Here is a 25219-nt window from a genome sequence, read left to right as displayed (position 1 = left end):
GGGCAGGCTGGGACTGCGGCTGCGCGGCCGCTGCGGCCCGCCCCAGTGCCGCCGGCCCCGCCCACAGGCCCTCCAGCCCCTCCCCTAGGCCCGCTAGTCCCGCCTCCTGGCCCTCCGGCCCTGCCTCCAGGTTCAGCCAGGCTCAGTGCGCCTGCGCAGCCTCGTTTTGGCCGAGGGGCGCCCTATGGGCCAGGGCTTCTCCCTGTCTCGGCCCTGTGACAGTGCCCGGCTGCTGCCGCCTCTGACGCGGGTCCTGACAGGCGGTCACCTCTCGCCCAGGCCTCTCTTCCTGCCCCCGTGGTTGTGGTGGGAGGTCGAAATGGTGTGCTGGTGAACTAGCCCCCGGAAGCGGTCCTGCGCGTGTGGCGCCGAAGCTGAGGACGCCGGTGTCCCTCCGTAGCCCTTGATCGAGCCTGGCGGGGACCCAGCGCCCGGCGGCCCTGCCCTGCCTTGCTCATCCCGAATCGGCTACTCGCCAGCATTCAGTCGTTGAAGTGGTTCTCAGCGGACTCTGGGGGTCAGCCCAGGGGGACGCCTTGATGGTGGCTTTGGGGGCATGGAGGTCCCTCGGGAAGTCACTGCCCCCTCAGCCGCCCGCCCGGCCCCTCGGAGAGCCTCTCCCTTGCCTGGTGGGCCTCCTGCCCGGGCCAGGGGACAGTCTGCGGCCAGCTGGGCTCGCCTCCACACTGGGTGTCTACGAGTTCCTTGTGGCGCGGTGGGCCAGGCAGGGGCCACGGCAGCATCCCATAGTGGAGTGTCCATGTGCGTCCTGGCGTCCCTGCGTGCAGCCTGCGGTCCTGCCTGTGTACCCGAGAAGGCCTGGGCCCTGGCCCCCGTGGAGCTCCTGGCTCTGGGCTCCGGCTTGGCCCAGCCCCGGCTCTTGCGGCCATCTGGGGAATGAATCAATGGTCCTCTGAGTGTCTCTTGCACCAAATAAATCATGAACAAGTAAATCTGTTTTGAAAGGCAGACGAGGTTTCCTTCGCATGGGGGACTGCGGGCCTGGGCCTGGGTGGGGACACGGGAGAAGCATCCGTGCTGGCCGCAGTGGCTCTCGGTGGCTCAGCAGCAGCAGGGACTGGGATCAAAGGGCCCTGTCGGCCACAGGCGCGGCAGCTGCCCTCTGCCCCGGCTCAGCCTCGTGACCCGGACCTGTTCTGTGAGTGCCCTGCGCGCTGAGCCCACCGGGAAGCACTGATGGGCTCCGGGCGGGTGGGCGTTGGCTTTCCCACCGTCCCCTCCAGCGGGGTTCTTGGATTCTCATGGCAGTAATGGCCTTCCTGGCCGGTTGTGTCCCCTCCAGCGGGCGTTCTTGTTTCTGTGTCTGCATAGCAGGCGTTCTTGTCACAGTAATGGCCGTCCTGTAGAGGCACACTCACAACAGGCATGTATCTGGCCCGCTTCTCCCCATCACACACTTTATACCCTTATCGGGACTGGCTCCTAGCTGCAGGTCAGCACCGCTCGGGCTGTCGTGGCCTCTTGGGGACCCAGCAGATGGAAGATCTTCCTGTCTGTCCTTCTCTCTGTAAATCTTTCCAATAAAAATAAATAAATAAATCTTTAAAAACAGACGAGAGCCAGTGCAGGACAGTATTGAAAACGAACTTAGGAGTTGAAAGGAAGAAGTTCATAAGTCATGTGCTTGTTCATTCTCCAAGATCGTCAAGCACACAGGAGTGCCTGAGTACTTGCGGAGTACTGAGCTCACAGCACAGTAAGCACGCAGCACCCAGTGCAGGGCTGTGGGGGGGAAGCAGAGCTGGCTGACGCCCTCTGAGTTAGGGACGGAGATTTGTTCTAGAAGACAACTGAGGAGGAAGGCCGGTCGGCTCAGGTGGAAGGGCAGGGCGACCTGCGGCGCAGCCTGGGGTGCTAGAATCCACTGTGGAGTCCCCGCTAGGCCTCGAAGCACAATTCCTTGGTGGTTGTGTCCCCTGATAAACCTCACACTAGTGGGCTGGTTCAAGGATGACTCCTGAGGAACTGTGTGGGAAGACCGGCTTCTTCTCTAAAGCACCGCGTGGGGAGAGGGCCAGCACAGGCTGAAGACCCAGATGTTGGATATGGGGGGGGAAGGGGAGTAGGAAGGGCTGGGACTGCTAGGCTGTGGAGGGGCTTGCGGGGGCCTGTGAATGTGGGGGCTGGGACTGGGAGGCTGTGGAGGGGCAAAGGCTAGTAGAGATGGGCCTGTGCCACAGGCCGGAGTCAGTGCCAGGTCAGTCCACAGGGAAAGATGGCCCCCGGTAGGTGGGTCGCTGTATAGCTGCAAGGGGATGTTAGCTGCTTGGATTTCAGAGCTGGTGGCTGCGATGGGGGGTCTCTAGGGTCAAGACCCAGAATATTCCTGTCGGCCATGACTTTTGGGCAGTTGCGATTCTCAAACTGCCCCCTGTGCCGCCCCCACCGAGTCCTCCCAGGAGGGGGAGTGCTCCCCACCCACCCCTACTACTGGCACAGGTGGCAAAGGTTCCACATCTGCTAAGCATGAACCTGGGCTTGCGTCCAGCGGCTCACCCTCAGGGCCTCCTCTCTGGCAGTGCCCACTGCTCCCGTTAAGACCCCTGCATGCCCAGAGCGCCCCCTGGAAGTGAGAGGAGGGATCGCAGAAAACACAGCCTGGGTGAGCGCTCTGCACTGTGGGGCCTGCTGCCGCCCATCCCTCACCTGGACACAGACATCCCAAACCAGGCGGGAGACTGAGCTCCGGCTGCTCTTGGGGAGGGCGGGGGGGACCAGCAGCACCACTGACTCAGCGAGGGGCACAGGTGACCTGTGTGTGGCTTAACTTGATCTGTTCCTAATCATCTCCGGTTGAGAAAATGAGTCAGATGACTCTCCGAGACTGGAGTGACGGTGCTGCTGCTGTGGCTAATGTTGAACCTTGGGCTTCGTGGAGCCTTTTGTTCGGCTGGATGGATGTTCTTTAATCAGCAACTGCTGGGATTTTAAACCAGAAATTCTTGAGTGAAAAACAATGGGGTGAGGTCAGCTGGGGCGCAGTCACTGGGGCAGTATCTTGCACTACTGGCATCCCAGATGGGCACCAATTCTTGTCCTGGCTGCTCCACTTCTGATTCAGCTCCCTGCTGATGTCCTGGGACAGCCAGAGAAGACGGCCCACGTGACTGGGCTCCTGTGCCCACGTGGGAGACCCAGATGTGGCTCCGGGGACCTGGACTGCCTGGCTCAGCCCCAGCCGTTGCAACCCCCTGGAGATGACCCAATGTAAGGGATAGCTCCTTCTCTGTCGCTCGTCACGTTCACAATGGGGCAAGCATCACCTGAAACACGCTTGCAGGCGTGACTTCCCGTCTGCAGAATGCACATCCAAGCCACCGAACACAGGGTGTGGAAACCGGCCTACGGGCCACCTCAGCCCCGCCCACTGCACAGCATCAGGCAAGTGGGATGGTGGGGGCACTGACCCACCGGGGCCATGCCCCTGACCTGCCAGGGTCACCCCCTGACCCACTGGTGTTACCCCCTGGCCCCCCAGGGCCACCACCACACCTTCCTTTAAGCTTTCCTCCTGGTTCCCCTTTGGTCCCAGTCCTGCCCACTGCGTTCTCCCTAGAGCAGGCCTAGGTCTGACAGGTGACGGAGGAAGGAGGGTGTTTGAGGGGCTCCCAGGGTCTTTCTGGAAAGCTGCCCTGAATGCCTCAGGACCACAGGTGAGGAAAAGGAGGGGCGGCAGAGCCCAGCACCCCGGTCCAGAGCCCCGGCTAGCTTGCCGGGGTGAGGCAGGCTGCACAGCGGTCAGGGGCCCGGCTTCCACGGACAGCCTGTACCAAGTTTGAAGTGTGTTTTTATTACACATGGGATCAGTGACTGTGCCCTCGGGGTGTGGTTTTATACCTGCCACGTGTAAGGACCAATCGGCGAGCTCTCACATGGTTAACTCACACGCAAAGATGCGTGCAACAGCCGGGAGCAGAGCAGAGCCTTCCTCATGCCTCTCCCAGGAGCCTGCAGCCACAGGGAGGCTGACCTTGCTTGGCGCTGTGAAGGGATAGGGGACAGTGGCCGTGGCTAAACGGACGATGCTGCTGTGGCGGGGCCTTGGGCTGCAGGAGCCCCAAAGTCCTGTCCCCAACAGGGGCTCCTAGCTCTCAGCAAACTTGGGGTTCATGACTGTTGTGGTGGCACTCTTGAAGAGGGGATTATCCTGGAGAGAGACGCACACATGGACCAGTTAGAGGGGAGGCCTGAGGGTAGCATGGAAGCTGCCACTCTGGGGAAGAGCTGGAGGGGACGGGATGACCTTCCTGGGCACCAGGCCAGCAGCAGAGGCAGCCCGGGGGTGGGCGGGAAGGGAAGTGCCCAGAGCTGAGGGCTGGGGGCTGGGACGCGGGGAGCACAGGGGCAGGGAGGGGTGCCCGGAGCTGAGGGCTGGGACACAGGGAGCACAGGAGTGCCCGGAGCTGAGGGCTGGGACACAGGGAGCACAGGAGTGCCCGGAGCTGAGGGCTGGGACACAGGGAGCACGGGGTGCCCGGAGCTGGGGCCTGGGACACAGGGAGCACAGGGGTGCCCGGAGCTGGGGGCTGGGACACAGGGAGGACGGGGTGCCCGGAGCTGAGGGCTGTGACACAGGGAGCACGGGGTGCCCAGAGCTGGGGCCTGGGACACAGGGAGCACAGGGGTGCCCGGAGCTGGGGGCTGGGACGCGGGGAGCACAGGGGCGGGGGGGTGCCCGGAGCTGGGGGCTGGGACACAGGGAGCACAGGAGTGCCCGGAGCTGGGGGCTGGGACACAGGGAGCACAGGGGTGCCCGGAGCTGGGGGCTGGGACACAGGGAGCACAGGAGTGCCCGGAGCTGAGGGCTGGGACACAGGGAGCACAGGGGTGCCCGGAGCTGGGGGCTGGGACGCGGGGAGCACAGGGGCGGGGGGGTGCCCGGAGCTGAGGGCTGGAACACAGAGAGCACAGGGGTGCCCGGAGCTGAGGGCTGGGACACAGGGAGCACAGGAGTGCCCGGAGCTGAGGACTGGGACACAGGGAGCACAGGGGTGCCCAGAGCTGGGGGCTGGGACGCGAGGAGCACAGGGGCGGGGGAGTGCCCGGAGCTGAGGGCTGGGACACAGGGAGCACAGGGGTGCCCAGAGCTGGGGGCTGGGACGCGAGGAGCACAGGGGCGGGGGAGTGCCCGGAGCTGAGGGCTGGGACACAGGGAGCACAGGGGTGCCCGGAGCTGGGGGCTGGGACGCAGGGAGCACAGGGGTGCCCGGAGCTGAGGGCTGGGACACAGGGAGCACAGGGGTGCCCGGAGCTGGGGGCTGGGACGCGGGGAGCACAGGGGTGCCCGGAGCTGAGGGCTGGGACACAGGGAGCATGGGGTGCCCGGAGCTGGGGGCTGGGACACAGGGAGCATGGGGTGCCCGGAGCTGGGGGCTGGGACGCGGGGAGCATGGGGTGCCCGGAGCTGGGGGCTGGGACGCGGGGAACCAGAGGACCCCTTACATTGTTCCACTGTGACTTAAGCTTCTCCTTCTCAAAGCGCCTGTACTCTCGGAGGTCACTCAGGTGCGTCAGGGCCTTCCAGATGACCAGCAGGAGGACGCCGATGAGCACCACGCCCACCACAGTGCCCCCGACGATGGCGGCAACGTTGGGGCCCTCCACACACTCTGCAGAGGACAGCATCTCACAATGTCCATTTCCTCCCCTCTGGCCTGGTCCCAGGGGGTGCCCACAACGGAGCTTAGCCTGAGAGGATGGCAATGGGAGGAAGGAAGCCCAGTGCCAACTCCTGCAGGACACAGGAGCAGCCCTGTGGCTGCGGGACAGGAGGCGGCCCTGGCTAAGCCCTTTATCAGGTGGCATGGAGCCAGCCAAGGCAGAGCTTGCAAGTGGCGGGCAGCACCTCACTCTCATTCACTTGTCCCCCAACACAACTTCGTCTACATAGCATCACCCAGCGCCTCCAGGAAGGACGGCGCCACCTAGCTGCCCACCACTCTCACCAGCACAGGTTGATTTGCCACTTTTCTACAGAACACACACTCCTGGCCCTGAGAGGCCCCAGGCACCTGCTGGGACCAGGGATGACCTGTGGCCGAGACCCTCGCTGCCGACTCTGCTTGGGTGCTGGCCTCCTCCTCTTCCCCCTCTTCGTCCTCCTCCTCCTCCTCTTCTTCTCCCTCCTCTTCCTTCTCTTCCTTCTCCTCCTCTTCTGACCTACAGCACTGTGCCATGTGGACTTCGGGGTCTCTGACTCTCCTGGCCTGAACCACAAGGAGACGGGGCCAGGCTCTACAAGCTCACAGCCGTACTGGGCCTGGCATGGCAGGAGTTGTGTGGGCAGGCGGCCAGCAGTGCCCATAGTCAGAGCAGTATTTTCCTATCCTCCTGGTGGCCGTTGGATTAATTAGGGATGCACAGCTCCAAGCCTTGGCCCCTTGCCATCTGGGACAAGGTGAGGGTGACCTGGGTTGGGCTGTGCAGTGGCCCAGCAGGTCTCCCACTGTGCCTGGCACCAGGAGCTGTGTTGGAGGTGCCAGCTGCCCTTCCCCCAGCACGGGGAAGGTAAGGACAGGGCTGTGGGTGAGTGGGACTGGCCTTCCGGCCGCTGCCATCCCACACAGCCCCTCCCTCTGCAGCCCCCACTGTCTGGGGTGACCAGCTTCTGGGGCCCAGTCCCACTGGCCGCACCTCGGTCATCCAACACGTGGACTTCGTAGTTGTTCTTCCCGTAGAGCTGGCGCATGGTGAAGTTCATCCAGCAGCCCTCCGAGTCCTGCTCTTTGCACGGCTTGCCTTTGATGGGTTTGTCCATCAGCTTCAGGTTCCCGCACGCCTCACTGCAATTCTTCTCCAGGGGGCCCTTGCCGAACTTCAGGCACTCGACGCAGGAGCTATGGGTGCCAGGTGTGAGCACAGAGATGGGGCCCAGGCAGGTGCACCCACGTGGGACACCTGGGTGCTCACCGTGAGCGAGGCAGGGGGTGGGTGGGACCAGCAGAGAGCCTGCAGGTGCACAGTGAGGACAGAGGCCACAGACAGGACTCCCGGCCCGGGGGGCACTCACATGTGCTGGCCACAAGGTGAGGTGCAGGCCAGGCAATCCTGGCACAGTGGCAGCTGGTAGGAGTCGTCACACTGGCACACATTGCACACGCACCGCCCACGGCCGCTGCACACCACGCCCTGCGTGTCCAGGCAGCCCTCCGTGGACTTCTTGCACTGACACGCTGAGCCCTCGAAGTCCCTGAAGCAGTGGCACTGGCCGCAGGAGCATTCCCCCCTTTCTGGAAGACAGCAGTGACCACTGCAGGTTCCCTGTCCTGTTTGGCCCAGGGGGTCTGGAGTCCTCGCCCCACCAATCTGCACGGCTGTACCCTCTGCTGGGTTACCACCCAGCCATGGCCTGTGGCCTTGGCCTCCTCCACTGTCCCAGGCCTGTCTGTTCGCTCCTCATGCAGCAGTCTGGGCACCCAGGAGCCCTGTCCAGGCCTTCCCAGCCCTAACAGCAACTTCTGGGTGGGTCTGCATGCCCACATGCCCCCCTGTGAGGGGGACCTCACTGGGGCTCTGAGTGTCCCTGCCCAGGGCTGTCCCTTTGAAGATACCCTCCCTGACCCAAGGCTGGTGCAAAAGCTGGGTGCACTGAGGGCTGTTGTGGAAGCATCGGTGCATCCGTTTGCTGCCTGCACCCCTCGCTGGCCGAGCCCTGTGGCCACTCACTCGGACCTCCGCAGACTTGGCCGTTGTAGCGCTCACAGTTCATGTTGTCGCACTCGCAATACCGCCCGAAGATCTTCTTGTTGGGGTCATCGCTGGTGTGGCACACGCACTGCCCACAGATGCAGTCTCCAAAGCCCGAGCAGATGATGGAGCTGTTGTCCTTCCGGCAGCTTCCCTCCAGCTCCTGGCTGCTGCGGCCCTGCGTCTGGCACTCGCAGCTCTTGCCGATGTAGCCAGCATCACACCTGTTGTGGGGGCGGGAGGCAGCACGGAGGGCTCCAGGTCCCTGGCTGACCAGTCTGCTCTCCCTCAAGGGTCTCCCGAGCCTGTGTCCCATGCCCTGTCTGCCCACATGTGAGGATGCCATGCAGAGAAGCACGCGTGAGTACCAGTGGCTCCTGCAGCCTCACTGTGGGACCACGCTGCAGCCCTGTGCCTGCTCTCACCTGCCCTGGGGCCGCTGGCAGCTGTTGGGAACTGGCACGGCAGCCTCTCACACCTCCCTACCTTGGTCCCTGCCCAGGCGAGTGCCTGCGGGTTTTAAACCCCCTCCTGCCTCGCCTGCCCTCTGTGTATGGGTCCGGGGAGGTGTCTCAGAGGCGCAGCCCTGTGAGGTGGTGGTCACGCCGAGTGGGGCCTGGACACACTGATCACAGACACGCTAGCTTGGGGACTAAGGGGAGGGCACTGAGGCAAAAACCCCAAGCCCTCCTCCTCCTGCAGGTGGAGTCTGGATGCCTGGGTGCCATGGGCCACCTGCGCCCTCACCTGCAGACGCCACACTCCATGGAGCCCTTGCCCCCACAGAGGCCACGCTCGCGGCTCTGGTCGTGGCACCGACACTCGCACAGGGGAAGGACCTGCACCGTGACCGTGTCCGAGAAGCCCAGCGCCCGGATCACGAAGGACTGCTCCTGGATGCACTCGGTGGCCGTAACCTTGACCTGGAATGTGACCTGCAGAGGGACCGTGGGGTAGCCAGTGTCAAGACCTGGCTCCTGCCTCATAGGATGGGGTGGGGGGCTACAGGACTGGGCAGGGGAGAGGAACTTGCAGGGAGCAGGGAGCCTTCAACTGAGACTTTAAGAGAGGGAGGGCTGAGCCGGAGCCAGGGGCCAGCAAGCTCCAGCCAGCTCTCCCCGCCAGCACCCAAGGCCCCCAGAGCCCCTGACTGGGGGAACACCATCCCTGGCTCAGCCTGGAGCAACTTTGGGGGCTGTCTCGTAGGCAGAGTCAGTGCCTAAGCCCAGTGCACCAAGAGACTGACGGGAGTTCTGTGCTGACCCCAAGAGCAGAGCAGAGCAGAGCTGAGCTGAGGGTGCCCAGGGCAGCAGCCACAGCCAAGACCCCCGAGTGAGCCGGCCTTCCTGCACACGTCACCGCCACTTGCCCCCCACCTCCCTCCCTACTGCCTCCTCCACCGCCCACCCCAGCTATGATCATCTGCAACATGTTGCAAGCGGTGCCTCTGCAGGCACTGTGCAGTCATTTAAACCTGCGACAAAAGCAGGCCCCAGCTGCAGGATACACGCAATCTAAGATGCTAGGGTGGGAACTCAGGGGCTGTAGATGAGGTTCTATGTGGTTCACACCCTAAAGTTTCTCTCAGAAAATAAAATGAAGCAAGCAAAGGAAAGTAGGCAAGCCGAGGCCATCCCGGTGTCTGCCCGGCTCCAGTCCCAGTCAGTCTGGCACCTGAGGCTCTTCTAGCTGCTGGCGAACGTGCCCAGGCCGAGGGGCACATTAGTGCCCTGCCTGTACCCCCTGGCACCTGCTGGGCTGGCTTCCCGGGGGGGCTGCTTCCCTGCCGCTCTGCACGCTAGCCAGCACAGCTCCTCCCCCTGCTTCCGGGGTGGCCTCACCACGGCAGCAGCCCCTTCCCCAAGCTGGGCCGGGGGCTCACCGGGACGTTGATCTGCACGCCGTCACAATCCCCCCGGCGCTGGCCCATGAGTGACACTCCGTTACTACAGAAGGAGTCGTAGGTGACCTTCAGGGTATCGGGGAGGGCGCTGTGGTCCAGGAAGACTCGGGAGGACAGTTTCTACAGTGGAGGGCGAGGGTGGCACCTTGGTGAATCATGCCCTAGCCGCCCCTGGTCCCAGCGTGTGTGGGATGGGGTGGGCAGTGTGCCCCTCCTCCAGTCCCACTGACCGCAGACCACACCCATGTAGAGGCCTGTGGGGTGTCCATGTGACAGGGCTGCCACCCATGGTGCTGTGCCCCCAGGTCACAGGCAGCACCTGGAGCCCATGGAGCCTCTGGGGTTGGGGGGCTCTTGAGAGGCCATGGGAAGCAAAGTGGTCCCCGCAAGGGCCCTAACAGTGCAGCACCAACGGGGTTTCCATCCCCCAGGATGCAATGTTCAGGGGTCCACCAGGCCTGTGCCCCCGGGGCGAGGGCATCCACACTGCAGACTGCCAGGTGGGAAGCTGCCAGGCAGAGACACCACCCTGGGGTGGGGGCACTGCCTGCTCCCCATGTCTCCTCGTCCATGAAGCGCCCGGGGGAGTTGGGGTCTGTGGCAGCCCCCAGCACACCATCACGGAGCATACCGGGAGACGCCCGTGAGCAGAGGTCGGGCCAGTGTGTCCAGAGCCCAAGGGGGCCCGCCCGGCACCTTGCGGGCCTCACTCACGCTGTAGGCGTCCTTGATGAGCTGCACCACGTTGCTGGAGTCCTCAGACAGCTCCCCGACTGCGGACTTGGGGATGATTTCTGTGAGCTTCTGTAGGGCCGGGAGAGTGGGACCCCACGATCAGCCCAGAGACCCGCGGGGAGACCCCATGCAGCAGCGCTGGCCACAGGCAGGCACCAGCAGCTTCCAGCCATGTTAGAGAGCCCGCCCCTTGCTGCAGACTCCGCCCCTCGCCCGAGGCCCCGCCCCTCACCAAGGCCCCGCCTCTCGCACCTCATAGGTCTTGACCATATTCTTGGTCACTGCAAAGATGGGCTGGATGTTGCTCTCCGCCAGCTTGTGCGCCAGCTGCCCCACCGATGGGTAGTCCTGCGGACAGACCTCGGATCACGCATCTCAGGGACGAGGCGTGCTTCTGGCCAGGGGGTGGCCTTGGGCCAGCGGTGCCAGCTGCACATGGGAGCCTCGACCCTCTTGGCCACGTGGCCTCCGCCGGGGAAGGGATCCCTCCACCCCTGAAGTCAGTCCTGCCCGCTGACCCTGGTCCCTGTTCATCTGTGTGCCTGTGTCCCTCTCCTGGCTGTGAGTGGGGGACAGTCCCCTAAGAGAAGAGGAGAGCTGGGGGGGAAGGCGGGGCCCAGCCCCGCTCTCTGCGGGCCCTGAGGTCTGTAGGGCCGGGTGGCTATGGGAAGCAAAGGGGTCCCGTGGGAGGGAGTGGGCTGCGCAGGGCTGTGCTGGGCTGGGGACTGGGGCTGGGGAGAGGCTCACGAATTCGTTGCTGCGCCGGTACATGTTGTCCTCCAGGTGGCAGTGGCCGTCGCTGGGGGTCAGGATGGCCCCCAGCTTCCCATCCCCAGCGAAGTGGAAGCCGTCATCAGTGGCGTACACCAGCAGCCGCGTGACGTTGCGCCAGCCGATTTCCTCCTGGGCAGGACGCGGGCAGGAGCGTCTGCCTCAAGATCTAGCAGGGGTGGTGGACGCACAGCCCTCCCTGCCTGGAGGAGCCCCTCCCTCCCTGGGACCCCAGCCTGCCCTCCTGGCCTGGTCAGGAGCAGGGTCGGGTCCACCCAGGCCAGACTCAGGGCTGCAGGGGCCTATGCCATGCGTAGATTCTAGAAGTTATGTGGGGGTTGCCAGTCAGCATGAGAGCCTGCAGGGCCCTCTTTGGGGGAACTTCCCTCTCTGCCCCACCTGGCCCTGGGGTCACTCGGCAGGGGCAGCGGCCTTACCGGGCACGCGGCGACCTGCATCATGGCGTCGAGCCCGCCCTCAGGGGCATCCAGGTTCCCGGAGATCAGCTGCTTGCCAACCTCGGTCTGGAACTGGTCAGAGTTGCTGGTCAGCTTCAGCACGTGCCGGAAGGCGAACGGCGCCTGGCACGCCTTCTCCTTGTTGGGGCACGGGTTCTTGAGCTTCTCCGGGTGCGTGTTGACAAAGGGCAGCACTGTCTTATCCACAAAGGACCCGAAGCCTGTGGGCAGGTGGGGCAGCATGAGGCTGGGGAGGCCCCCGAGGACCACAGCCCGTCTTCCGGGTCTCATGGCTGGTAAGACAGCACGTATGCAGGGAGTGTGTTGTCGGGTACCTGAGTGAGTGTGCGCATGCCTTGCACACGTGAGCAAGGCTCTGAACACACGTGTGCTTGTCTTACAGGTTCAGCCCAACATGCAGTGCTGCTCCAGGGAGCGGCTGGGGTGCAAGGAGAGGCCAACCTCTCACCCATCTGGGCACCCAAGACTTGCACTTTGTAAATGGGTCAGGGTACACCCAGTGCCAGACGACGGCTGGTAGTTAACCTGTTACCCATCGGTGCTAGAATGCCGGCATGGCCTGTGGACAGCTGCCTTTAGTTTTGCATAAGCAGCACCGTGGGCCTTTGGCCTTTAATGGCAAGCATGAGGTTGGGGAGAAGAGAGGGACAAGGGGCTGGGCCATGGCTGTTGCTTTGGGGGCAGGTGACCGGTCCTCTCTTGGAGACACCTGTGGGACCCTGTGGGTTCTGGTGTGTGGACAGCAGGTGCCAACTGCCCGGGAAGGCCTCACCGATGCGGCCGGACTCGGTAATTTCGTTGAGGGCACGGAGCAGGTCGCCGCCCAGCTTCTTAACGTTGATGAGGTCGTCCAGCATGGAGTAGGACAGGTCCATCAGGTAGTAGAGGTCGATGGGGTACCCCTTGGCCCGGCGGAAGGTCACGTTGAACACGGCTGCCTGGCCTGCCCGTGACACGGGGTTGGGGTGAGGGGCTCCTGGGTGCCCCCAGCCCCAGGCTCTGCACCCTCACCCGTCCCCATGCCCTGGCAGCAGGGCTGAGGCAGACCCACATGCCAGCACGCCAACACGGCCAGTGGCCGCAGGCCAGATGTTGTGCAGTGGCCTGGACATGTGCGAGTGGGTGTGCTCAGCCAGGGCCTGGCCCAGCACCTCGGGCCTCTGGCGGAAGGTTCCCACCCCGCACCTCCCTCACCCTTTGATGCTGTGTGAGGTCATGGGGAGCACGGGGCTGGGGGGCCTCGCCAGGACCCCATCTCCGAACCCTGGTACAGGACCCAGGCTGTCCTTCCGCAGGAGGCATGCTCAGTGTTGGTCATAACCTCAGGCCCAAGACTGCCCAGTTAAGGCCCAGCCGCTTGCTGCCCAGCAGACACCGGGACCTGCTGAGGTCCGTGCAGTGGGTGTGGAGGGCTTGAAAGGACAGAAGTGCGTGGAGAACTGTTCCCCTGCAGGCAAGGCCACGGAGGAATTTCCCGCTGCATGGCAGGGCCCGGCAACCACCTGAAGGCAGTTCTACCCTGCTGAGAATTCTGTAATCTATTTAAGCATTGTTTGCCACTACAAGTTGGCTTTTACCACCAATGTGAGCTTGGAAGTTGATTTGCTGATTGGCAAAAGGGCCTTTTACGGTTCGTGCTGTCTCTGTCTCTGTTTCGCTGCCCCCACTGACCATCCTTGATCCTTCGCCCCCTCCTTCTGTGATGCCCTTCCTCCCTTGACTGATTCAAGATGAAGTTGTAGAATGAGGGTTGTAGTAGGAATGTGTTACTGATTGATATGCACGGCTCATTGAGAACTTCCTGACCACAGGGTCAGGATGGAGAACCCCCTGCTTTGCAGTGAAACAAATGGCAGAATTATCCTTGGAAACACCCCCTTGACCATGGCTTAAGTCTGTGCCAGAGCTGTGACTGCTTCTATACAAAGGGACAGCTTCCTTGCATGGTCCTTTGTGATCCTGAGATTGTACTGGTCCAATTCTTTTCTCTCTCTTTGCGCTCATCCACACACTCTTCTCGAGCTCCGAATACGGCTGGAGCTGCACTCCGGCAGGGACCCAGCACCTGCACCCCGTGGGGAGGCCCCCTTCTCCGCCTCCTCACAGCCTGCACGCGACTGTCACCTCACAGAGCGTCTGTCCCTCCACCCAGGACAAGCACGTGGGGAGCTCCCAACAAGCTCATCACTTCAGGAAGCCAAGGGGGGAGGGACAGCTGCCAGGCACACACACACACACACACACACACACACACACCAGTTACACACCTACATCTGTATCTACACCTGCAATCACACATGTAACTGCTTTACACAGAGAATGTGCATACCACACACAAGAAACACTTATCATGCACACATAGAAAGATACAAACAGCACATACACACACCCACAGCTCTCATACTCACATCCACCCCAACACACACACACTCACAGCCCTCACAACAGTCTTCACACAGCACTGACACACACAGAGCTCTCACACATGGCCCTCACACTCACACGCACAGCCCTCACACACTCACAATCCTCACACTCACACACGCACAGTCCTCACACTCACACACGCACAGCCCTCACACTCACACACACACAGTCCTCACACTCTCACAGTCCTCACATTCACACACACACAACCCTCACACTCACACTCTCACAGTCCTCACACTCTCACACGCACAGCCCTCACACTCACACACGCACAGCCCTCACACTCACACACGCACAGCCCTCACACACACGCACAGCCCTCACACTCACACACACACAGTCCTCACACTCACACTTTCACAGTCCTCACACTCACACACGCACAGCCCTCACACTCACACACGCACAGCCCTCACACTCACACACGCACAGCCCTCACACACACGCACAGTCCTCACACTCACACTTTCACAGTCCTCACACTCACACACGCACAGCCCTCACACACATGCACAGCCCTCACACTCACACACTCACAGCCCTCACACACATGCACAGCCCTCACACTCACACACGCACAGCCCTCACACTCACACACGCACAGCCCTCACACACACGCACAGTCCTCACACTCACACACGCACAGCCCTCACACTCACACACACACAGTCCTCACACTCACACTTTCACAGTCCTCACACTCACACACGCACAGCCCTCACACTCACACTTTCACAGTCCTCACACTCTCACAGTCCTCACACTCACACACGCACAGCCCTCACACTCACACACGCACAGCCCTCACTCACACTCACTGCACACTCCTAGGTCTCTCCCCCAGCAGCTTTCCTGGCTGACAGGTGTTTCCTGTCTGGGGTGAACAGCAAGCATGCTCCGCTGTGCCACCCCAGTGGTGCCTGCCCCAGCCTCTGCTGAAGCGCTTGTTGCCTGGAGCAGGGCTGGCCTGGGTGGCCCACCACAGGCTGTGTCCCTCCTCTCCACTATGGCACTCAGCCAGGCAGGACCCCCACCTGAGATGCTCCTGGTCTCCATACCGTTTGACCAGGGCTTCCAGGGGACAGGTAGGGACCAGTCTGATGCCAGCCAAGGCCTGCATAGCTGCACTCAGCCTGTCTGCCTCCCACCCCGGCATTAGCTGGCTGTGAGCCTGGAGCCAGGGCTAGTGCTCCCAGCAGCCTCCCCACGGTCCAGTGCCCCCGCCCTGTGCAGCATTGCTCTCTCCTGGACACAGGCTGCAGCTGGGCTGTGCCCCAGCCTGGGGTCCCCACACAGGGCCTGGAGATGCTGCTCAGACTTGCAGCCCCCAGACCCCAGGCCCTGTCCCCCTGGGGAAGCTGCCCCACTACTCTGTCACCACCACACCGGGCTGGGCGCACAGAGGGGGAGGCGTGCGGTGTATGCGGCCTCAGCAGGAGGGCAGTCCAGCTCAGTCAAGCAGAACCCAGCTGTGGGCAGAGGCCTCCCACCGAGCTGAGGTCACCCAGCAGCCTTGGCAAGGGCTGGGGCTCCGGAACCAGGCTGTACAGTGGGCTAGGCTGGTGCCCCAAGAGCAGACTGGAGCCCCCATTCCGCTCACTGGCCCCAGAGCAGGCTGGGCTCCCCATCCCACTCACTGTTCCCCCAGAGCAGGCTGGGGCTCCGCCTCCCACTAACTGTCCCCCCAGAGCAGACTGGGGCACCGCCTCCCACTCACTGCCCCCCAGTGCAGGCTGGGGCATCCCCCCAACTCACTGCCCCCCCAGAGTAGGCTGGGGAGCCCCTCCCACTCACTGCCTCTCAGAGCAGGCTGGGGCATCCCCCCAACTCATTGTCCCCCAGAGCAGACTGGGGCCTACACCTACCTGGTCTGAGGAAGAGGGTCACTTTCTGTGGGGAGAGCTGCTGCCTCTGGTCTCCCAGCTGCTCCAGCTCGGCCAGGCTCCGGGGGTCCACGATGTCATCGGCCTGGCAGCCCTTGGCTCGCAGCTGCTCCCGGGTGTCACAGCGGCTGGAGTCGGGTTCCCCTGGCGCTGTGAAGTTCTAGGGGACAGGAGAGAACCGTTGGGAAGCCACCCCTCCTGGGGGCCTGGGAGAACCACTTGGAGGCCACCCCTCTGGGGGCTTGGGACCCTCCTTGTCAGAGGAGGTGGGGGTTGGGCGCCTTCCCTCGAGGAGTCCAGACTAAGCCCAGTGGGGCCAGTAGGGGCGCGGGTTGGGAGTCCCCCGTACAGCTTGGGCTGCCTTGGGTCAGAGGGATGCCAGAGGGGGCCCCTCCAGGGCACTTTCTCCCATCAAACTGCCCTGGGTTCTGACAAGCAGGTCCTCAGCCCCATCCCACTCAGAGCTGAGGACTGCAGAGAGCCATCTGCCACACCGCGAAGCAGCACTGAGGTGTGGTCCCTGCAGACACAGGGGAGCTGCCCACGCCTGTGTCAGATGCCTGCAGGGAGCCACCAAGCCAGGCAGGGCCCAGCCTTGGCCGCAGCCTCAGGCCCCGGGGGTCTGCTGGCCGCCTTGCTGAGGGCTGGCACCTTTTAATCCCTGCTAATCCAACTGAACAAACGAGGAGGTAGACTAGGTGGGGTGGGAGGCAGCTTTTCCGAGAAAGGAGAAGCCAGGCCAGGCAGGACCAAGAGAGTTGAGGGACCATCGGAAGCACCACTCACCCACACGTTCCCAGACTGGCCCAGGGCCCCCCCTCACCACACATGGACCAATAGGGTCCCCAGTTTCCCTGGACATAGGCCAGCCCAAGGCCACCAGTCCACACAAGGGTTCCCATGGGGCACCAGACTGGAGAACGTGGAGAATGGTAGGAGCTACCAGTCGACCCAACTGCAAGCTTGTGCAGGAGCATAGAGGATAAAAAGCTGCTTCGAGCTTCCTCAGTGGACACGGCCCCGCGGTGAGGGGCTCAGGCTCCGTGCGGACACAGCCCCGCGGTGAGGAGCTCAGGCTCCATGCGGACACGGCCCCGCGGTGAGGGGCTCTGGCTTCATGCGGACACGGCCCCGCGGTGAGGGGCTCAGGCTCCATGCGGACACGGCCCCGCGGTGAGCGGCTCAGGCTCCATGCGGACACGGCCCCGCGGTGAGGGGCTCAGGCTGCAGGTGCTGCGGACTGGGGCAGCAGCGTGGGCAGCCTTGGGTGTCCCTGCAGGGTCACGCAGAACCCGGCCTTCTCTGCCCCAGGGTCCAATCGCAGGGTGGCACCCGGATGACATGTGCCTCCAACTTGAGCTGTTCCTGCTCCCCCAGGATGCAGCTGTGGGCACTGCTGCCACTGGCTTCAGAGGCAGGGAAGGTCCCTGGCCAGGAGACGCAAAGACTGTTGCCACAAGAACACAGACGCACGCTCTTACCAGCTTCTGGCACCAGGCGCAGCCAGGGCCCGACTGCACGCACTCTCGACAATTGCTGACCTTGTACTTGGTGCACTCCTGTGGAAGGACTGAGGACAGGCACGGATGTGAGGGAGGGGGGAGAGACAGTGGAGGGTGGGCTGCCCTGCCCCACCCTAGCTGAGCCACAGAGAGGTGGGTGAGGGGCAAGCCGGGCGTCTGCAGCTTCAGGGGATCCAGTGGCAGAGCTGCTGCCCTGGAGGACGTTGGCACCCGGCCCCAGGACTCACCAAACCCCAGGGGCAGCAGCGCCATCAGGGCGGGCAGCAGGGGGCGCCAGCCCAGCATGTCCTGTGGGGAGAGAGGCAGGTGCCTTGGTGACGGGACCCCAGGAGTCCCTCCCACCGTAGGCCATGCTGCTGCCAAGGTCAGTGCCCTGAGTCCTGTGCAGGGAAAGGGTGGGCTGCTCTGCCACGCAGGGGGCCAGGGCACCCGGGAGCCCCCAGAAGAGCTTCATCCGTAGCCACCACACATGCGGATCCACACACATAACACAACCCCCATACACATTCATCACAGTGTGTTCCACATCCTCTACACACGCACACACACAGGCGTAACTGCAAGCCTGCATGGCACACGTATGCACACTGCACTTGAATTCATGTGCACACGTGTGTGTGCCCCACTCTGAGCTGAGGGGAGAGGTGTGGCCTGATGCACCCTAGTCCCTGGTCTTGGAGACTGTGCTGAAAGCTGGGGCTCCAGGGGCCGGTGGTCCCAGCTGAATGTGCCAAGGCTGAGAAAGTGACTGGGCAGCCTCCTCCCCCAAGCTGCCCCCCGAGGCACCCCAGCCTGGCTCCAGGTGACATTGCAGGAGGAGGCTGCCAAGACGGAAGGAAGCAGAGCCTCCACATAGGGCTGGGCTTCCAAAACCAGAGAGCAGCTCCCCTCCCCAGGCCGATCAGGCTCCTCTCGCGGGGGCACTCAGGCTGTGGCACCTGCCCCTCCACCCAACACAGGGTGCCCAGGCTCTGCAGGCACGGAGCTGACCAGCACTGGGCCCGGGAACAGAGGACTATCTGCCGGGGTGTTGCCCAGGCTCCGTCTGTCTTTATGTGAATGACTCTGCACCCCTCTACCCCATATCCCCAGCAAGATGACCGCCAGGGTCAAAGACGTCCAAATGAACCCCTGACACTCCCCACCAAGATCAGAAGCAGAACCTGCTCCCCACGGGTGGGAAGCAGAAGAGGGGCAGTTCATGAGGTCACTTGTCCTCTGGGTGGAAGCCCCCATATCTCCCAGCTCTGGGCAGGGGCCAAGGCCGCTGAGGCTCGTCCCACTGTGCCCTAGAGGTCCACCTGTGTTCCTAGGACCACTCAGGCTTCAGTGTCCATCAGCGTCCACCACCCTGCTCTGCAGCTGTGACTGTTCCAATGGAGGGCAGAGTACTGGGTGTCGCCATCATACATGTGGCCCTGGATGGGGGAGCTGCCAAGCCTACTAGACACTTCGCACCATGGACACAGACACAATCCCCCATTCCTGAAGCCCGGAAGCAGACGTAGACCCCTGGAGTCCCCAAATGGGGCACTGAGGACCCTGGCACAGCAAGATGCCCACCACACCTGTGCACCCCTCACCACACCCAAAAACACTGGGCCCCAGTGCCGGCAGACCATGGCACCGTGACCTTGACCACACGAAGCCGAGTCCCTTCTCCCTCTAATGCCCCGCACTAGCTCAAGCACTGCCTGGCCCTGGGGAGGCCTGTCCCGGAGCTGAGCTCAGATAAATGGTAACCATGATAGTTCCTGAGCGGCCAGGAGGGAAGCCCAACTCAGAGCACGCGCCTTAGCTCCCAAGCCTGGCCGCCCACCCTCCTTACCACACGGGAAGGCAGCCAGAGCAGGTCCCCAGGTGCAGGCCCCTGAGCCTGGCTCTTCTCTGTGCCACAGGAGGGGACATGGGACCAGCTCTCAGGCCAGGCACGGATCTCACGTATGTACAGATCAGACATAGTGCCTGGCACCTGTGGTCCCACTTGGCACAGGCACTGGTAGACACGAGCCCAGAGACCAAGAGCAGGCTCTGGTTGAGGCAGGAAACCCTAAGCGAGGCCACAGGCACCAGCCAGAATTTGGGGTAAACACCACCTCTGTGACCTCAGCTCCCCCATCAAAGATGTCCAGCAGGTGGAGTCACAGGGCACAGCTGTGCACTGTCCCCACCGCCCTCACCGGAGCTCCTGGCACAGCTGTGGACTGTCCCCACCGCCCTCACCGGAGCTCCTGGCACAGCTGTGGACTGTCCCCAAGGCCCTCACCGGAGCTCCTGGCACAGCTGTGGACTGTCCCCAAGGCCCTCACCGGAGCTCCTGGCACAGCTGTGGACTGTCCCCACCGCCCTCACCGGAGCTCCTGGCACAGCTGTGGACTGTCCCCAAGGCCCTCACCGGAGCTCCTGGCACAGCTGTGGACTGTCCCCACCGCCCTCACCGGAGCTCCTGGCACAGCTGTGGACTGTCCCCACCGCCCTCACCGGAGCTCCTGGCACAGCTGTGGACTGTCCCCAAGGCCCTCACCGGAGCTCCTGGCACAGCTGTGGACTGTCCCCAAGGCCCTCACCGGAGCTCCTGGCACAGCTGTGGACTGTCCCCACCGCCCTCACCGGAGCTCCTGGCACAGCTGTGGACTGTCCCCAAGGCCCTCACCGGAGCTCCTGGCACAGCTGTGGACTGTCCCCACCGCCCTCACCGCAGCTACCGGCACAGTCACGGCCGTGTCCCCAAGGTGCTCACCACAGCGCTCAGCCTCCCCAGCCTGGATCCTCCACTGGTTGTGGGCCGGCCACTCTCCCAGGCAGCAGCACAGCCCACGGAAAAGACCTCCAGCTCTGGACTCCGGAGTTCTGCGACCGGAACACGGTGTTAGAGGGATCACAGCGGACACTGACGGAGGGAGAACCTGCAGTGGACACTGGGGGAAGGCAGGGTGCTGGCACAGAAAGTGGAAGTGGGCACAGGGCTTCCAATGGTGCCGTGGCTGCGCCAAGTTGCAAAAACTTAAGCCAAGGCCACTTGAGACACCCAGGTCTTCCGGGCCCACCCAGATTTTGCGTCAGACCTGACCCCTCTGCCCAGCAGAAATGGGAACCGCCTTGGGAGGGCGTGGCCGCAGGCGCAGAGGCAGCCATGGGTCAGAGCGCCCCTCACCAGGCCGTGGGCATTCTTTGTGAGAACAAGAAAGACACAGACCTTGGGCCAAAGTGAGCGGCAGACAGAGCTGTGCCGGGCAGGGGCTGGGTCAGTGCCGGCCAGTCATGGGCACTCCAGGCAGAGCGGGGACAAAGGGCAAATGCACAGCTCACAGGGCAGGAGGCTTGGGGGCACTTGGCAGGCTCCTGCCCGGCCTGGGAGACACACTGTGGGCTCGCCCTTCTGGGACTGCCACAGTCCCCAGCCCGGGCCCGGCGTGGCACACGCCCCTCCAATCACACAGGCCCAATTCTACAGGGCAGTGCTCTGCTGGACGCCTCCCCGGCCAGGGAACAGCGGATGCCCCGCAGGCTCGGGGCCAGTGCAGACATCAGAATCGGCTTCTGCTCCCGACGCGGCCCCGAGCAGCCGGCTCTGAATGCTCAGGCAGGCAGGGGCCGACGTCCGTCTCGAGACCCGGGCACAGCAGGCAGGGAGCAAAGCGGGCAGAGGCCGGACCGTGAGCGGGAGTGTGAGGTCGCAGCCTGCAGGAAGCAGCAGGCAGAGCTGCGGGGCAGCCTTCACCTGCCTGGCCCAGAGGGAATGGCACTGGCTGCGAACCAGTGTCTGCCCAAAGTAGAAACCCAAGCAACGCCACCCGTGCCCATCCACACCCCCGTGTGGCCCCGCCTGGGTGGCAGCCCACACAGTGGCAGAGGTGTGAGCGCAGCCTCGGGGGATTTCACAGTGGAAGGCGGGTGGTTGGGGGTCAGTGTGGTGCGAAAGGAGGCTGGTCCTCCCCCTACAGCACCAGCATCCCATAGGGGCGCTGGTTCATGTCCCGGCTGCTCCACTTCCCATGCAGCTCTCTACCTGTGGCCTGGGAGAGCAGCAGATGTCCCCTGTCCTCAGACCCCTTCACACTTGTGGGAGACTTGGAAGAAGCTCCCGGCTTCCGACTGGCTCAGCTCCGGCCACTGCGACCATATGGGACGTGAACCATCAGGAGGAAGATCTTTCTTTCTGTCTCTCCTTCTCTCTGTCAATCTGAATCAGTGAGTGGATGGAAAGGAAGCTGCTACCAGGACCTTCCCCGGCTCCTCCTGTGGCTACATGACAGCTTCCCTGTAATGTTTGTTCATTCGAGACAGTGACAGAGAGACCTCCCAGCTGGCTCCCTCCCCCAATGTTGGCAGCAGACAGGCCTTGGGCTAGGCCATCTGGGTCTCCCCTGTGAGCAGCAGAGACCCCAGCACCTCAACCTGCGGCCTGATGGGCCAGGGTAGCAAGAAGCCAGAATTGGAATGGCTCCTGGGATGCTAGCCCAGACATGTTGATGAGGAGTCAGGTGCGGGAGCAGTGTCCTGCAGGGGGATGGACACCTCCAGTCACATCCCCCCAGCGCACCTGCCCCTGCTGGGCTATGGGTGTGTGCACTGAGCAGGGCCTGTGTGCGGCTCGCTGGGCCCTGATTGCTGGAAGCAGGCAGTCTGGACACCTCCTGCCTTCCCAGGAGAGTCAGGAGGCAAATGGCCTGCCTGCCCAGCTGGGCCAGCTTGGAGGTGACTGGCCCAGCCCTCACAGCTCCTTCACTGCCAGGGGATGGACCCCCTCTGCCCTGGGGGGAGGTCTGTAGATAGGGACCTGGGGGAGGGGCTCTGTCCTGTTTGAGTGACGCTCCCCCTGCCCTCCCAGGCAGATGGCCCTGGATGGGGTTTAGCAACTGAATGAGAACTGCTCTAGGTTCGTGGGTTGGGTCCAGGCCCAGCGCCATGGTGGCAGCAGCTGGCGAGCCGAGCTCACGTGCCCCAGGGTTCTCCCCAGGACTGAGGCCTTGGCCAGGGTCTGTTGTGGGAGGGAGGCCAGCTCTGTCCTGCAGGACAGGTACAGTCAGCTCCCGGGCTCTGCTGGCCTGTGGGTGGCCCCAGGCATCCACTGGGACTGCCCAGAAGGGAGCTTCTTGGTGCCCAGGCCTGTGTCCACGGCAGCCATCTCCAGCAGCCAGTGCCAGCCAGATAGGGCTCCGGCCATGGACAGACTGCTGGCTGCCTCACAGGCAATAGGTACCCCTGGGACCTGCCAGTATGGCCAGACCTAGCAAGGCTCTGCCCTGGGAAGTGGGCTTTACCCACCACCCTCGCCCTCTCCCCGGAGGCCGGCTCAGCCACCCTCGCCCTCTCCCCGGAGGCCGGCTCAGCCACCCTCGCCCTCTCCCCGGAGGCCGGCTCAGCCACCCTCGCCCACTCCCCGGAGGCCGGCTCAGCCACCCTCGCCCACTTCCCGGAGGCCGGCTCAGCCACCCTCATTCCCAGTACCGGGAATCCAGCTCAGCCACCCTCGCCCCCAGCACACGGCTCCTGATCTGGGGTCTCTGCCTGCAGGAAACATCCCTATGACAACAGTTCCCTTTACTGAACACTCCTCATGTGACACCTCCTGCAGGACCACCCAGCTGACCACATTCCTGCCAAGAAGCCAGGAGGAGTCTGCACTGTGGGTGCAGGGTCAGCCCAGCAGGGGGGTGCTGGCCCTTGGGGACCTCTCCTGCCAGAGCCGGCAGGTCTGAGGAGAGGCCAGCCCTGGACCTGTGGCAGCACCCTCATAACCACCAAGAGCAGGGTCGCACAGCCCTCTGCACCCACTGCCTTGAGGCACTGCAGTGTACGCCACAGACACAGGACCGCATGTGTCACATACAAAGTCTATCACACACACATACAGACATGAACACCTCGCAGACACCCAGAAAAGGCCGTGCAACTGTCCCATGTAGGCCTCAGGCCCCCTGCACTGCTGGCGGTGGCCCTGCCCAGCACCCCCAGCGCAGGGTCTCCCAACCCTCGCCTGAGCCTCCTCCTGGCTCTGCTGGACCTTGTGGCTCCCAAATGCCCGAGACTCACCAGCACCTGGCTTGCTGGGAGATCCTGGCCTGGAACCAAGGGCCCAGGTAACTGCTCCCGGTGGCTCTGCCTCCCGGGTGTGGGGGACACAGCCTCTGCCTGCACCACAGCTCAGAAAAGGGGGACCTGGAGCCGAGGTCTGGGACGTGCCAGGGCCACAGGCACATCCCTGGAGGGGCTTCTTGTGCGGGCTGTGGCAGCTGCCCCAGGACGAAGCTCAGGCTGCCCAGGACGTGGAGGGGCCCCTGCACTCACACTCGGCTCCGTGGGTCCCGGCCTGGTTGGAGGTGGCTTCTACTGTCGCTCCCCAGGCGGGCTGTGCGGTCTTGCAGGAAGACACCAGGCCCCACCGTGAGGCCTGGTGCTTCCGGTTCTCGGTCAGTTCCTCCAGGGGCGGGGTGACGTGGGGCTCCTTGCCCCACAGGGGCCTTCGCCCAGGCGGATGCGCCATGCAGCATGTGCATTCCTGCAGGCAGTGGGTGTGTAGAGAAGGCGGCACCAAGCAAGCCTGGCCTGGCCAGGAGGCTGGTGGGGGAGGGCTGCGCGTTCCTGCCCACAAGCCCCCAAACTGGGAGCCACTGGGGAAGTAAAAAGGGGCCCCTGGTCCCCTTGGGGGCCAGCAGGGAAGAAAAGCCAAAGGCGGGGGGGCGACAGCATCCCCAGCACAGAGGGCCAGGGTGGCACAGTCGCGGGTGGGAGAGGTGCCTGGCCCGGCCCTAGGCCACCACGGCTCTGAGGAGGGAGGTGTGTGGCATCATGAGAACAGACCTTGTGCTGGGCTCGCAGAACGGGAGCGGGCAGGAGAGAAGGCTGGCAGACCAGTGGCAAGGTCGAGAGGACAAGATGGACAAAGGAAGGCCATGGAGAAGCCCTCCTCTGCAGGGGTCAAACACACACACAGCGCCCTGGACACGTGGTGATCCTCACACATGCACACACACACACACACACACACACACACACACAGTGACATGGGCACGCGGCACCCTGACACATGGAGACATGAAAACTTGGGCACATGGTGACCCGGAACCAGAAAAGCTGCTAGCAAGGATGCTACTGTGGACAACAGCTGGGCAGGGGCTGGACAGGGGCTGAGCCCATCCTGGGCTGTGTCGTCTTCCACACGTGGCAGGGAATCCAGGGTTGCTGTCAAGGGCGATGCTGTGGGGTAGCCTTTTCGCCTGGCAGTGGGCATACAGCACACCGTGTCCTGTGTAGAAGCGCCTGGGTAAGGCCCTGCTCAGCCCCATCCCAGCTGCCTGCCAGGACAGACATGGCATGCAGTGGGTGAGGACTCTAGGAGGCAGGTCCCTGCCAACTGTCTAGGAATGTCTGACTCCCAGCTGAACCCCAGCACAAACCTAACCCAGTCCCAGCTGAGCCCAGATCCAGCTCTGGCCAAGCCCTGGCACAGCCCTGACTCGGCCCTGGCACAGGCATAGCACAGCCCTGAGTTGGCCCTGAATCGGCCCTGGCACAGCCCTGTCTCAGTCCTGGCTCAGTCCTGGCTCAGACCTGACTTAGCCCTGGCACAACCCTGGCTCAGCCCTGGCACAGCCCTGACTCAGCCCCAGCTCAGCCCTGGGACAGTCCTGACTCGGCCCTGGCACAGCCCTGGCTCAGTCCTGGCCCAGATCTGACTTAGCCCTGGCACAACACTGGCACAGCCCTGACTCGGCCCTGGCACAGCCCTGGCACAGCCCTGACTCAGCCCTGGCACAGGCGTAGCACAGCTCTGGCACAGCCCCA

At 63.5% G+C, this 25219-nt stretch overlaps 2 protein-coding genes across 3 annotated transcripts in view; both read right to left on the bottom strand.

Annotated features, from left to right (window-relative positions):
- The window catches only part of PTTG1IP (PTTG1 interacting protein), a 118978-nt gene that overhangs the window by 8292 nt on the left and 85467 nt on the right, over positions 1 to 25219 (bottom strand). The gene's annotated exons all lie outside the window — the stretch shown is intronic.
- ITGB2 (integrin subunit beta 2) lies at positions 3915 to 23851 on the bottom strand. 2 transcript variants are annotated; one of them, XM_058661535.1, is made up of 16 exons: positions 23723 to 23851; positions 17659 to 17719; positions 17390 to 17478; positions 15891 to 16068; positions 12368 to 12538; positions 11554 to 11795; positions 11093 to 11248; positions 10598 to 10693; positions 10325 to 10414; positions 9590 to 9730; positions 8455 to 8642; positions 7687 to 7931; positions 7031 to 7250; positions 6655 to 6857; positions 5464 to 5630; positions 3915 to 4168 (listed from the first exon to the last, which is right to left on the bottom strand). In XM_058661535.1, the coding sequence occupies exons 2-16, from the start codon at positions 17714 to 17716 to the stop codon at positions 4106 to 4108; spliced, it is 2307 nt and encodes a 768-aa protein (XP_058517518.1). In that variant the 5' UTR covers positions 17717 to 17719; positions 23723 to 23851; the 3' UTR covers positions 3915 to 4105. The 2 variants fall into 2 exon arrangements, with proteins under 2 accessions (XP_058517518.1, XP_058517519.1); XM_058661536.1 differs by lacking the exon at positions 23723 to 23851 and adding an exon at positions 20172 to 20274.

This window comes from Ochotona princeps, chromosome 3 (genome assembly GCF_030435755.1).
Source record: "Ochotona princeps isolate mOchPri1 chromosome 3, mOchPri1.hap1, whole genome shotgun sequence".
Classification (NCBI taxonomy): domain Eukaryota; kingdom Metazoa; phylum Chordata; class Mammalia; order Lagomorpha; family Ochotonidae; genus Ochotona; species Ochotona princeps.
This window is presented reverse-complemented; position numbering and strand designations above follow the sequence as displayed.